The sequence below is a fragment of the Ascochyta rabiei genome, chromosome 1 (assembly GCF_004011695.2).
Source record: "Ascochyta rabiei chromosome 1, complete sequence".
Classification (NCBI taxonomy): Eukaryota; Fungi; Ascomycota; class Dothideomycetes; order Pleosporales; family Didymellaceae; genus Ascochyta; species Ascochyta rabiei.
The window spans coordinates 2920279-2934154 of record NC_082405.1 but is presented as its reverse complement, the minus strand read 5'-3'; the positions used below and the strand labels follow the sequence as shown (position 1 = coordinate 2934154).

At 57.4% G+C, this 13876-nt stretch overlaps 4 protein-coding genes across 4 annotated transcripts, besides 10 other annotated features; 1 reads left to right on the top strand and 3 right to left on the bottom strand.

Moving 5' to 3' along the window:
• Window positions 1-85: part of a tandem repeat that runs on past the window's edge.
• Window positions 86-2577: 2492 nt separating this feature from the next.
• Window positions 2578-2614: a tandem repeat.
• Window positions 2615-3045: 431 nt separating this feature from the next.
• Window positions 3046-4702, bottom strand: EKO05_0000880 (Saccharopine dehydrogenase; the record flags this gene model as incomplete). Its single annotated transcript, XM_038936949.1, has 2 exons — window positions 3046-3750; window positions 3800-4702. 2 exons carry the CDS (start codon window positions 4700-4702, stop codon window positions 3046-3048), a joined length of 1608 nt encoding a protein of 535 aa, XP_038803423.1.
• Window positions 4340-4496: a tandem repeat.
• Window positions 4635-4690: a tandem repeat.
• Window positions 4703-4832: 130 nt separating the features above from the next.
• Window positions 4833-4864: a tandem repeat.
• Window positions 4865-5230: 366 nt separating this feature from the next.
• EKO05_0000879 (uncharacterized protein) lies at window positions 5231-7875 on the top strand (the record flags this gene model as incomplete). Its single annotated transcript, XM_038936623.2, has 3 exons — window positions 5231-5826; window positions 5926-6552; window positions 6603-7875. 3 exons carry the CDS (start codon window positions 5231-5233, stop codon window positions 7873-7875), a joined length of 2496 nt encoding a protein of 831 aa, XP_038803422.2.
• Window positions 5852-5902: a tandem repeat.
• A 390-nt stretch (window positions 7876-8265) lies between the features above and the next one.
• Window positions 8266-8276: a tandem repeat.
• Window positions 8277-8317: a tandem repeat.
• A 1-nt stretch (window position 8318) lies between these two features.
• Window positions 8319-8345: a tandem repeat.
• Window positions 8346-8359: a tandem repeat.
• A 382-nt stretch (window positions 8360-8741) lies between these two features.
• Window positions 8742-10331, bottom strand: EKO05_0000878 (Carboxylic acid transporter; the record flags this gene model as incomplete). The annotated part of the gene is made up of 3 exons (XM_038937018.1): window positions 8742-9724; window positions 9774-10004; window positions 10055-10331. 3 exons carry the CDS (start codon window positions 10329-10331, stop codon window positions 8742-8744), a joined length of 1491 nt encoding a protein of 496 aa, XP_038803421.1.
• A 1537-nt stretch (window positions 10332-11868) lies between these two features.
• On the bottom strand, window positions 11869-12567 carry EKO05_0000877 (uncharacterized protein; the record flags this gene model as incomplete). Its single annotated transcript, XM_038936616.1, has 2 exons — window positions 11869-12261; window positions 12310-12567. 2 exons carry the CDS (start codon window positions 12565-12567, stop codon window positions 11869-11871), a joined length of 651 nt encoding a protein of 216 aa, XP_038803420.1.
• Window positions 12568-13876: the final 1309 nt, after the last annotated feature.

Below are 13876 nucleotides of genomic sequence, written 5' to 3'. Positions count from 1 at the left end.
TTGCTATGCTGTGCTTTGCTATGCTATGCTTTGCTTTGCGTTGCTATGCTTTGCTATGCTATGCTATGCTGTGCTATGCTATGCTGTGGTTTGCACAGGCAAGCGATAAACGCTGCGTGTCCTCCTAGTTCCACACTCCCGCAATATGTCCGTACCACGAACGCAAACGAGTTGGCAAACCGTGCAATCGGTCCATCCACCATGCCTTGACGCCAAGCAGGCGCATGATTGACGTCGTCGCAGGCGATCAGAATCACCGGTAGGAGACTCAGGCGGTGGATTGATTGGAGGGGTCGCTGATTTTGCCCCAGACAGGTAAGGCGTGCGTTTTATCCTGGATCTTCTCGTCGGAGTAGGCACGGTAGGTGTGATGCTGGGCTTCGACTGGCTGGAGAGGGATGGTGCGGTGGGAACTGCGTCGCGCCTTCGGGGTAGACAGGGTGGCAGTACGGGAATCGGGTGGAGAGGCTTCGTGGTTAGGAAGGGAATTAATTGATGGATAGATGTGTAGAGTAAATACGTGCGTTGCTCTCTAGAGATGTCCTGTTGTATTGCCGAATTAATTTACAGGCGGCATACCATGTAGTTGATCAACAGCAATTGAATCAAGCGTGATTGTGTTTTGGGCTTGGAAGTGACTGACTTGTAATAACTGCCACTCCAACTACTTATGCGGTACCGTACGTACGTCCTGAGGCAAAGCTCCTCTAATCTACCACAAGCAGGGTGATGTAGACGACATTCCACGTCCATGCCGGTGCAGATGTGGAAAGGAACACCCTCTCGAGCACAGTGGGCTGCCGGTGTACTCCCTCCCCAGCATGGAACAGTTCCCTCGCTGTTAGACACGCAAACACAGCGCTGAAAGTACCACTACTCCACGGCATATCGCTCACCCCAACCGCACGTTGCACGGTGCTAAGTGGCATCGAGACCTACAGTAACCACACCGCCAGCCAAGGCTCTCTCTCGCCGTCATACCGTGAATGATCCATTGGTAGCATTCGGGGTGATATGTGCGACATTCCTGCTCTTGATCTGAGCAGCTTTCGCAGGCCATGACTGCTCGTACTCCGTACCGTCCGCGAATCAGCTCTTGGTGCGCAAATCGATTTGCACACTCGTTTGGGCGTTTCGGTGCGGCCCCTTCTCTTCTGTGCCTGTCGTTGTATTGTTTCCTGGCAACATCAAAATCCTTTGCCCAAGTGTCTTGTGTGATTGAGGCTGGTAGAGGGGATAGATTCCGGCGCGGAGAGTGGACACCAATCTTGAGTTGCGTGGAGAGCTGGTCGCCGTTAAACTCATGATCGGATATATGGTCTTCTGTGATCATTGTGCTGCGGAGGTTCTCTTCGCCATTGTTGTCGACATCATGTGTCTCCAAAGCGTTGTCAGCTTTGGTGCCAGGCAACACACAGGCACCGCCCACCCTACAATTGCTGCATCGCCAGCCTAAATCTGCCCCTGCACTTCGACCTGGCGAATGCCATTTGTAGCATTCAGGATGGTACACTCGACACGAACTGCCTGACATGGCACACTTCACGCAAGACACCGATGCTTCGATACCGTAGTCTCCCTCGATCAACTGCTTATGCGCATAATAAGCAGCATGTCGATACAGGTACTCGCCAGGTTTGGGAACGATACCATCGTGTGCAGGCCTCAGCGAGCGATGTACGCTTGGGTAGGGTGAAGAGTTACGGCGTACTTTGTGTAGTGACCAGAGATGACCGGCCTTTCACGAGTCAAGTCAATTACCCCATACTCAGCGAGCAGCTGGACCAGAGGTGGTTGCGACATCAGCAGTTACTTGGAACCGGCGGAAACAGCGCTCGGAAGGAGTTGAGCTACGGTGGACGAGTTTGGCGTGTTGTGCGCTTGAGGTGAAAGGTCAGCAAGACCACAACAAACAGCGACGTCGCGGCTGCCGCCCGAGACGAGCTCGGCATTCACCTCACGAACAACGGCTCCGATTTCGATTTGCGCTGTATCTGTTATCACGTCTGAGTAGTGAAAACAGCATGTTACGTTGCCTGTCCGCTCGTCAGACAAAGCTACAGTCCAGTGTCGTAAGAACAGAACATCCTCTTGGACCGGACTGAGACCCAGAGTTACCATTCATTGAATTCGGCCACCTTTCAAACGTTGCAATCCGAGAAAAGCGTGGAGTCTGGGAAGTGAGGCCCAGACGCCGTGCGTTGAAGCAGCAGGAGGCGGCGGTAACAGCTGATCAGCTCCTGCCGAGCGGGCTGGGGATGTAGTCAGCCTTGAAACCAGCCGGGGTTGCAGCACGATGCACGCACGAGTCGATGACAGCCGGAATGGTGAAAAACTGTAAGGTAGCTGCATCGAGCCAGCGCCACGGCGTCCTAGTTGCGTGTAGTTACAAAGAGGGCAGATACTGCTGTGTGTAGAGTGAAGACTACAATCCGTATAAAAAGAAGTAGATTTAAGGAAGTGCAGTACAGTAATGAGGTAATGAGTGATTCAGTAGATGTGTTAGTAGGTAAGCAACCAGCTACAAGCTACCATTAGAACTCGAACCATCTGGTGTTGCAGTACAATGCACGCACAAGATAATAGTAATAGTAATAAACAAAATAGAAAATAGCCACATCGAGCCAGCGCTACAGCATCCAAGTCACACGTTATATATAAAAGAAATCACCACTACCTTAGCAATGAGCATACAGAGGTAAGGCTACTATCAGTATGAAAAAGAAGTAGATTGAGAAAATGCAGTACAGCAACAAGCACTTCGGTAGGTGCGCTAGTAAGTGAATAACCAGCCATAAGCTGATGATAGAAGAGAGGGACTCAGGAATCTCTTCGCTTACATGACTACGTGGCGTCGCCAGTACTGGGTTCATGTTACGTGTCGTCTTCGCATTTGTAAAGCTCTTCCGTGTTGACGCCATCGAGACCAGGCTGCAGGTCAACATCAAGTCAAGAAAAGATTGTATGTGGGTGATGATTCATTTTGGTGATTCGTACATGCGCGCTACTCTATGCGTTTTGTCTACTACCACGTCCTTGCGGTATCTATACTTCCTTCGCGGGCACGCCGCCAGGCAGGGTGTGTACCTTTTCCTGGAAGAGCTTCTCGGCGCGCTGCCAGACGGGGGTGCTGTGGCGGTCCTTGAGAGCCATCAAGCTGGGCAGCAGGGCGTTGCTGAAGGCCTCGGACGACTCGCGGGGCAGCGCCGACGGCAGGTGGTCAATGGAGATGACGGACAGGGTGGGCCCGGTGCCGTCGACGTCGACCTTGACGGTGGGCTTGTCGAAGGTGGTGTTGATGTTGTAGATGGGAATGGGGTTGTGGGGGTTGGTTGTGTCGCAGCTGACGTCGCAGACGACGCTGAGCTTGCGGCTGGGGGACTGGAGGCTCTTGCGGTCGACAAAGGGCGGGATGGGCTTGGAGAGGTAGATGCAGTTGACGAAGATGTCCGACTCGATGATGTCGGGATAGGGGCCGTCGCGCTCCTTGGTCTCGGCGAGATCCCACTTCTTGATGTCGGGGCAGCCGACCTTGTGGAGCAGGTCGACGGCGCCGGAGCCGCAGCGGCCGAGTGCGCCGAGGACCAGGCTGGTGGGCTTGCGGCCAGCGACCTTCTCGCCGGCGGCGACGTCGTCCTTGAGCTGGGCGATCAGGTCGCTCTCGGTGTTGTAGTAGCCGCGGCCTTGGGTGAAGGTGTCGATGCCGGGGAGGGGTTCGCCGTTGGGGTGGGTGAGCTGCCATGCCCAGGTCTGGTCTTGTCAGTGCGGGGGCTGCTGGTCGGCAGAAAGGTCAACGCACCTTGATGGCCAGCGCGGCACCGGCGAAGCCAGCGTGGTAGCCAAAGGCCGCGACGCGCCTGCCCGAGTCGTCGTGCAGAAACTCGAGGTCGTAGAGGAGGCCGCCGCCGCGGGGGAAGCGGGCCAGGACCTTGTCCCAGCCGGCCTGCTGCTTGTAGCAGTGGGCAAAGTGGACCATGGTGTGCTGCAGCGGCCAGTCCTCCTCGGGCAGCTCCTTCAGGCCGATGATGATGTGGTCCTTGGGCGCGTGGGTCCACGAGCCCTCGTCGACGAGGGTGGCGCCGGCGTCCTCGAACTCGCTGTCCTTGAAGATGCGCTCGTAGTCCGGGTTGGTGGGGCTGCGCTCGACGTTGACCTTGTAGCCGGCGTCGAGCAGCTTTTTGGTGGTGGCGGGGGTGAGGCAGGAGCGGTGCTCGAAGGGCTTGGCCTCTGCGCGGGCGTGGAGTGTGGGGGACGACATGGCGGGGGGGTGTGGGTGCGCGGTATGCTGTCGGTAGGTGTGCGCGCGGGGTGTCAATGGGAGACGGCGCAGCGCAGCGTCAGGTGTAGGTGGAGGTGGAGGTGGAGGTGGAGGTGTAAGTGTAGGTGGAGGTGGAAGTGGAGGTGTAGTTGTAGGTGTAGGTGTAGGTATAGATGTAGATGTAGGTGTAGGTATAGATGTAGATGTAGGTGTAGGTGTAGATGTAGATGTAGATGTAATTGCGTGGTGCAGAGTCGGAGTGCCGAGGAAGCGCGGTCGGAGTGTCGAGGCTCGCGTCTGCTGGCGGTTGCGGAGCAAATGACGATGACTCCCGCCTTTTCCCCCAAGAGTCCGTTGCGCACTCCGAGACAGACAGGCTCCTGCTGCCGCCACTGCTGCCGCCACTGCTGCCGCCACTGCTGCCGCTACTGCAGGGCCGACCATGTGCTGGGCCGTGGTGCAGCGAGCACTGCAACGGCCGCCCGTCCTGCCTCTTGGACAACGGCCATGTCCACGCCTCTTCTGCGTGCACTGTGCATGTCGCGGCTCGATGGGCGACCTGGCCTGCTCTCGTCTGGCGGCTGGCGGCTGGCGGCTGGCGGCTGGGTGCTGGGGCGGCCTCGACCTCGATCGCGGCTAGCGCACGTGCATGGGCGGTCTGACCGCAACGGCCTCGAGGGCGCGCGAGAGGCTGTGGCCTTGGCTTTGGCTTTGGCCTTCGGTCGTCGATCCGCGGCTAGGGCGTCTGGAAAATACGAAACTGCACTCCAGCCGCCGTCCGTCGGCGCTGCTCCGCTGCGAGAGCGTCGTGCAGCGAGCGTCATGACCGACACAACCCACCGCGCCTCCCTCCGTCTGTCCTCGCGCACGCCAAGCACCGCAAGCACCGCAAGCACTGCAAGCACCGGCCCAGCAGCGAGTCCAGGGAGCGCTGAGTAAGCCGCCGCCGGCCTTGCACGGCAGCCAGACGCGATGCCGCCCACCAGCACAAACAACGAACATGGGCCGCCGTCGACGGGACACTCGCGCGACCCCTCGAGCGCCAGCGCGCGCCTCGCCCACACGCCCGCCACCCCCAGCCAGCTGAGACAGGCGCATGCCCCCTCGGACCGCTCGAGCAGCCCGGAAGAGACGATGCACCGCCGCCAGTCCTACTACGCCGACGAGCCGGGCCCGCGCCAGCACCAACACGACGACGTCAACAGCCTCCCAGACAGCCACACGCCCCGCTCGCCACACTCGACCCACGACGGCATCGTCGAGGTCGACATGGCCGAGCCCACCGTCCGCTCACGCCTGCTCGACGCCGCCGCCAGGGACGAGTGGGTGCCGCGGCCCGGCGTGCACCGCAACTACGGCAGCTTCGCCGGCAGCATCCACTCGGACCACAGCTTCGACGCCCCCTTCCCCAGCACCGCGCCCACCGCCGACGGCCATGCGCCCGATGCCACCCACGCCCTGCTGGGCGATGCCTTGGCCGACGGCCTCCTCGCCAGCGACGACCGCAAGAACATGAGCACCACCCGCTGGCTCGCCGAGCGCCACGGCATCAAGAGCCAGCGCATGATGTGAGTCGACGAGCCGACGAGCCGACACAAGCACAGGCACAGGCACAGGCACAGGCACAGGCACAGGCACAGGCACGTCCAGCTAACACCCCCCCCCAGGTACCTGCAGTACTACGTCCCCGTCCTCAGCTGGACCCGCCAGTACAAGTGGCGCTACCTCAAGGGCGATCTCGTCGCTGCCGTCACCATGGCCTCCTTCTACATCCCCATGGCCCTGTCCTACGCCTCCAACCTCGCCCACCTGCCCCCCGTCCACGGCCTCTACAGCTTCGCCATCAACCCCCTCATCTACGGCCTCCTCGGCACCTGTCCGCAGATGATTGTCGGCCCCGAGGCCCCTGGCTCGCTGCTCGTCGGCGAGATTGTGCGCGAGAACATCAAAAAGGGTGCCTCGGGCGAGGGCGACGGCCGATTGAACGCGGAGATCGCGGGCATCGTCACCTGCATGGCCGGTGGCTTCATCTTCGTCGCCGGCCTGTTCCGCCTGGGCTTCTTGGACAACGTGCTGAGTCGCCCGTTCCTGCGAGGCTTCATCAGCGCCATCGGTGTCGTCATCTTCATCGACCAGCTGATCCCGGAGACGGGCCTGGCACGGCTGGCCGCCAAGCACGTCGCTCACGGCAGCTCCCTGGACAAGCTCGTCTTCCTCGTCTCCAACATCCACCGCGCCCACAAGCTCACGTGCGCCATGTCCTTTACCGCCTTTGCCATCATCATGTTCTTCAGGTACGTCGAGTCCACAGCCGGGTGGACACGCCCGACTGACAAGCTCGCAGAGAATTCAAGAAGAGGCTCCAGCCACGCTACCCCGGTGTGGCCTACATCCCCGATCGCTTCGTTGTAGTCGTTCTGTCTGCCCTCTTGACCTGGCACTACAGGCTGGACCAACATGGCCTGGCCGTCCTCGGCGACGTAAACTCCAGCGGCAGCCTCTTCGCTGTGCACTTCCCCTTCGACACCAGACACCTCAAGTACGTCGGCGACGCCGTCAACACCGGCCTGATCATCGCCCTCCTCGGTTTCTTCGAGTCCTCGGTCGCCGCCAAATCCCTTGGCTCCGGCGACCACCAGAAAGACGGCGTCCAACTGCCCCTCAGCGCAAACCGCGAACTCATCGCCCTCGGCACCGCAAACATGACCGGTGGTCTTTTCATGGCCCTCCCAGCCTTTGGCGGCTATGGGCGCTCCAAAGTCAACGCTTCGACGGGCGGCCTCACACCCATGTCCAACATCTTCCTCTCCATCATCACGATCCTCAGCACCGTCTTCCTGCTGCCGTACTTTTACTACCTGCCCAAGGGTGTGCTCTGCGCCATGGTTTCGGTAGTGGCCTATTCCCTCGTCGAAGAAGCGCCCCACGACATCAACTTCTTCCTGCGCATCCGCGGCTGGTCTGAACTGCTCCTCATGGGTCTCATCTTCTTCATCACCATCATCTGGGATCTGAAGCGCGGCATCGGCGTGGGCATCGGGCTATCCATCCTGCGCCTCATCCGCCACTCGGTGCGCCCGCGCATCCAGATCCTCGGCCGCGTGCCAGGCACCACGAACCAATTCGCCAACGCCGAGCTCGACCCTGGCAGCCTGGAGTTCATCGAGGGCTGCCTGATCGTCAAGATCCCCGAACCCCTCACCTTTGCCAACACCGGCAACCTGCGCTCGCGCCTGAGCCGCCTCGAAGACCACGGCACCGGCGCCGCGCACCCCGCCCTCCCGCGCATCCGGCGCCGCGAGCACAACAAAAACGTCATCTTCGACGTGCACGGCGTCACCTCGCTCGACGGCGCCGGCGCCCAGGTGCTCTCGGAGATTGTCGACAGCTACCGCAAGCGCGACGCGCGCGTCTTCTTCTGCCGCGTCCCCCACGAGCGCAGCCCCGTCGGCCAGCTGTTTGAAAAGAGCGGCATCGTCGACATGTGCGGCGGCCCGCGCCACTTTGTCAAGAGCGTCGAAGAGGCCCTGCGCATGGCCGACCTCGAGCGCCTGACGGAGGAACTCGGCAGCGAGGCGGGGAGTTCTCGCGCTGCTAGTGGGTTAGGGTTGCACTGACTGGCAGCGTCTGATTCTCCGATCCAAGGACGTAGTGTGGAAGGTGTCACAGCTCATTGAAATCTCAGACCATGTGTATATTGCAGTTTATCCAGCACTAAAAGCGTGAGTCACGTCCGTATCCACCCTTCTATTGCATTGCATAGCATTCGTCTACCTCTACCACCGTCTCTCCGCCTGTGTCTTATCTAGGACAAATGAAGAAGAAGAATAAATTAAATGCCAGTTTATATCCCTACATCCCTACATCCCTACATCTCCATTCATCCATCTCCCTCCTCCCACCCCGCTGCAACACCAACCCAACGCACTTGGCTCTCACCACCCTGGCACCACAGAATCCCTCCTGTAGAAGACGTTGTAGCTTGCTACGTCTTGGATGTTGTTGTGTGTGTACTGTGGTTTCTTGTTTCTTGTTTCTTGTTTCTTGTTTCTTGTTTCTACTCTCTACTCTCTACTCTCTACTCTCTAGTGTGGAAGTGTAAGCGTCTTTGTATCTACTTCTTGTCTTTCACGACACGGTAGTAGGGGTAGTGTCTTCATTCCCTACCCCTGCACCTCTGCTCCTGTACCAGCGTTTGCTGCATGCGTGTGTAGGTGGTGAAGAAGAAGACATGGACTCATTGCGATAGGTTACAGTATGGGGTGGGGGTGGGGGTGCTGCGATGTCCCTGTGCCACGCACGCACTTGGAATGAAGACATGCAAGGCCCTTGGACGTCACGGCTTGGGCGCAAGGGGAGAGGGGTGGGGAAGCCGTTGATTCAGCCTACGGGGGAGAAGGGACGAGATGGCAAGTCGAGGGTTGGCTGCTCGAACAAACCCGCAACCCCCCCTTACACACAACACAACACACGCTCGACGCGCTCAAACATGCACCTCCCTCCTCTCCGCCTCATCGACACTGTAATTGCGCATCTTATCATCCACGCCCGTAACCGCCGCCATGTCCTCATCAGCGGCGACATCGAAGTTGCGGCCGCGATACTCCGGGCCGACGAACGTGAGGAGGATGACGTACGCGTACACGCAGCCCATGAAGATGCATATCACCAGGCCGTACTGGTAGCGCGCGATTTTGCCCTTGGGGGGGAGCGGGAACTGCTCGCCGATGGTGGCTTCGATTGTCGACGAGGCCGACGAGACGAGGTTGCCCAGCTGGTACGAGGTGCCGACGACGAAGGTGCGGAAGGAGCCCGGCGAGAGCTCCATCAGGTGGATGGGGATCACGCCCCATGCGCCCTGGACGCAGAACTGCTGGAAAAAGGCGGCGGCGATGACGGCGTTGCTGCTCGTAAAGGTGTATGGGTACAGCAGTGCGCCGCCGATGATGCACATGACGATGATGCTCAGACGGCGGCCGAAGATGGAGGAGCTGTACCCGACGAGCGTGCCGCCTGTCATGGCGCCTAGGTTGGCCACGACCTGGGTCACGGTGACCTGGTTGGCGGAGAAGTTGTACTGGTTGGACAGCATGGTGGGGTACAGGTCCTGGGAGCCGTGGGACATGAAGTTGAAGCCGGCCATCAGGAGCACCATGTAGATGAGTAGGATCCAGTGCTTCTTGAGCGCGTGCTTGCCCTCCTGCATGAACAGCTTGGCCGCGTTGGGCTCTTCCTCGCGGATCCGCTTGCGCTCCTGGTACGCTTGCGTCTCTGGCAGGCACAGGCGGAAGATGATGATCAGCACGGGGGGGCCTGCGCCGAACCAGAAGAGAGGGCGCCAGGTGTGGCCGACGGTGTTAACAAAGGCGCGCGCGAAGACGGTCGCCATGAGGTACCCAAATGCATACCCTTGCTGCAGCATGCCGGAGATGATACCACGCGCGGCCTCGGGACAGTCTTCCAGAGCTAGCAGGAGTCAGTCTTGCATGTCTGGTGAGAGAAGAGATGGACATACCAGTCGCAGCAGCGTTTCCGTACAGGCCACCCATGGCGATGCCGAAGAGCGCCCTCACACCGAGGAACTGCTCGTATGTGGTGCAGAACCCGGTGCCCAGCTCCAACACAATGAACAGGAGGTTGTTGATGATGAAGGGCCACTTTCGCCCATAGCGATCAGCAGCCAGCCCGAAGATGATACTGCCAACGGACCGCAGCATCAGCACGAGGGTGATGCCCCAGGTGATATCTATTCTTGAATTAGCTTCATTCCCATGTGACGAAAAGCTGATTACCCACCTTTCTTCGTCTTGCCGAAAGACTCAGCAAGCGGCTCGACAGTAAGCGACACAGTGAAGAAGTCGAAGGCGTCCCACGACCACGCGAAGAATGCGACCAGGAAGAACATCCACTGCTGGAGGTTCAGGAGCCGGAGAAGTGCAATGGGGTTCTGCACCTTGGCCATGGCGGGCTTGAGGGTCGTGATGCGCGTCGCGGCATAACGACCGACGCTTGGCTTCTGCTGAACCCGCGGAGCGTATTCGTGCTGCTCAGCGCTGTACTTCTCGTCTGCCATGATGGAGAACGGAGGACGGAGAGTGACGTCAAGATGGATGGAATAAGACCCCAATCAAGAGGTGTAGGTATGCTCAGTGGTAAAAGCAAAAGAACCGATTGTCAGCTCGTCAGGAAGAGCAGAGCAGAACCAGCGATGCATCTCCAAAACCTGGGGAACCGTCCCGTCTTTTAACACGTCCTTCAGCGCCCAGTCACCCACCGCATGATTCCAGACCGATCGGCACCCCAGAGTCATACGGTTCGCTGCTGGGGGCCATGGCGAGGAGCCGTCGCGTGCACCACCCCCGCGGCCGTCGTCTTTGCATCGTTGTGACACCCGCATCCCATCTCCGCCAATGATGGGCAGGAACCGCTGAGGGCTGGCGCCATCCACGGTGCTAACTTGGCTAGTAGGCAACCAAGATGTGCTAAGCGTTGCTTGGCGCTTCCACGTGGCAGAGGAAAAGCTTTGTCAAGACACGCCTGAAAGCTTGGTTCCTGGCAAGTGGTCAGATGGTTCGGCAGACTTGTCGCTGCTGGGTTGTTTTCGTGCGAGAGGGTTGTGATGGTCGTGAACGGTCGTTGAGCCTCACAGCCGCAGACCTCGCGCTCTGGGGTCGCTGCTCTTCGGAGAGCGTCTCGCTGCTCCAATTCCAAGAGCGTCTCCAAGTCGCCCGAGACATCCCCAGCCCCAGATCCCAATCCGGGGCAGATGCGGGGCTAGCGTGAACCCAAGGTCAAAAGTTGGAGGTGGCGGTGGGGTAGTTGCTGTTGAGCCTCGACTCTCTCCAACTTTCGATAGCCTCAGCTGAGTTCCGCTTCGAAACTGGAATCACTGCAGACGTGGCGTGCACTACGAAAACGCGCAGGTAGGCGCAGTGACAGTTGGATATCGGAGCAGATGTGATTGGTTGTTTGCACTTCTCTAGGTCCGATATTGTCTTCCGCGTCGTCGTTGTGTTTGGTCGAAATTGCGCTCGTGCAGCGAGGACTGGTGCAGGCGCGCGCTACCTTGCAGTTTTCCCGCAACCACATTCGTCAGGGACAGTAAATACAGTCTTATGAGGTTTGCATCAGAGAACAGACTGCCTGTCTGCTGTACTTCCAGGTAAGTATCTTGCTCATACGTGCTTTGAGAGATATAAATGAGAGCAGTCACTTCTTTTTCCTCATAAGGCTTATATTGTGGCGCCGTGACCGACGAGCTTGACAGTATCATGCGCTTCTGTGGATCCTGGATGGCGGCATCCTCGCAGAGTCAGCTGAACCTGTCATAGCCTCTAGTCAAACTTGGATGGGAAGATCGAGTAGTATTAGACTAGAATATGGCTGCTCCTAACGACCGCACGGTTGACGTAGATATCGAGCGATCGAGAAAGAAAAGTATACATAACAGAGAGTAGGGATATGAACTAAACATTCCTGTTAGGGGTGCACGAGAAGTGGTTCTACAATCAAGCGTCTAGATATCGACTTCTGCTTGTAGGCAGGTCCTCCACAATCTACCTATCGCGCTATGTGCAATTCTTCGACCCTCCCCTAGCTTAGAGATACTTCTAGTACGCGATCTTCACAAAGCTCTTCGTCTCGTTAGCCTTCAAGCTCTGTCCCTCCGGTAGCAGCCTCATGTAGAAGAAAGGCTGGTTGTAGCTTCCAGGACCAGTCGCCTCCTGCCACTGCACGCCCCATGTCGTGGTGTTGTAACCGCCGAGAAAGTATCCGTCTTGCTTCACGTCACCGACATAGTGCTCGTAGAGCGTCGGCGCATCCCCGTCGATCAAGTACAAGAGGCTGGCGTCGTATGGGTACTGCGAGAGTGATAGAGGTGTCCAGGCGACATTGGTAGGAGCGCCAGCGCGGGTCAACGCCGTGTCAGTCCAAGCGTGGAGACGAGAGGACTGGCACTGCAAGGCAGTCTTGGCAAACTGGTTGTTGGAGACGATTGTCATCTGCAGAGGTCAGTGTTTGTTGCGTTGTTCCTCAGCCAGGTCACTCACGTAGCCCCATCGCATTACTGGGCCAGTTGCTGGGCTGTATGAGTAGGAGTACACTGAGCTGTCACCCCAGCCCTCAATGTCTGCATTGTCGCTATTGGCAAGGTTGAGGATCCACGGCCCTGCGTTGCCTGTCTCCTCATTGTAGAGAGGGTAGGAAGAGCAGTCGGCCGGAAGCGCTTTAGCAGTGACATTAGGAAGGGCGAGAGTAGAAGGGAGGGCTGCAAGGATAGCAGCAATGGAGAGGGTTGAGAAGAACATCTTGAAGAGTATGAAATTGAGCGATTGTGGTGATCTGGCTGAGGGGGAATAAAGAGATCAACTGGACCTTTATAGCCGTGACAACTTTTCAGGCCCAGTCTTACCTGCTCATCTGCAGATCATCCATGCGCCATGGCCAGGCACCAGAGTCAATTTCGCACTTTTAATCTACAGTCCGTCTCGTTGCCTGAATCAAATGCGTTTGCGCCATGCATCTTGCTTGATTACACCAATTGCAGGCTCTTGACGTTGGACACTTGCACTTATGGACTAGATTAGGCTTTCACCTTCCTGTCAAGACGTGAAGTTCGTGTAGTCACCGGTGGGTAGGAAGGTACAAAAATAGGAAATGGGGAGTATCTGTCTGCAAGGGAGAAACGGTGGACGCCTGAGATCTTCTGTGATTCGTGACTGCCTACTGAGATTGACAAGCTAGACCAGATGTTGAATGGTGCTGGATCGCTAGTACGGTGCTCGTGCGCACGCGTTACCGGTCAATGTAACATTGCGAATCTACAACAACGCATAGCGTTATTGTCACTTTCTAGATGTAGTGTTTCGCCTGTCAGCTTAGCTGTGAAGTGTTCATGACATCGTTGCGCAGTACATCTGTTTTGGTGAGACTAGTAAGGGCAATCGTACACTACTCAAGACAGAAAGAATTTTCATGCAATCAACTTGTATGAAAGAAACTGGCAAGAGTTGATCTATACAGGGAAATATTTTCGCAAATCAGACCCGTCTTTGACAGCTATTTCGTCTTCCCTTTCTTAGCACTAGCGACATCCCACTCAAGACGAAGGACACCATTTCGAATGGTCTCCATCGACTTATTCCCGGGTCTACTGCCTCAAGCCCTAACAAATTCCTAACAGTGCTCTGTGTTGGCTTTCTTATTATATAATGCCCATCGGATTCGCTGTTTAATATGGCATCGAGCTAATCGCGTAGCTTGGATCTTAAGAATAGTAAATGAGGTACATAGCGTACAGATCAACAAGTCCCCACTTGCAAGATAAACAGCCACTACGAACAGTAGAACCCCACACGCAGAGCCTGCTGATTGGTTTTCTCTAATCGAATAACAAAACGGAGTAGTCTGGTCACACAACCCCAATCCCCGTGCTGGCAGTGTACAGCAGCTGTATCTGTCCCAAAGGCTGTCCCTACTAAAACCCGAGCATCGGGTCTTCCGAAGTTGAGCTTCCACACAGTAGAAGGCATAAGCGTTGCTTTAACCCTCCTGAGAAATAGGATGATATACAATTCTGCTTGACGAGTTGTAGAGCATTGATGTGACAAGCACTGC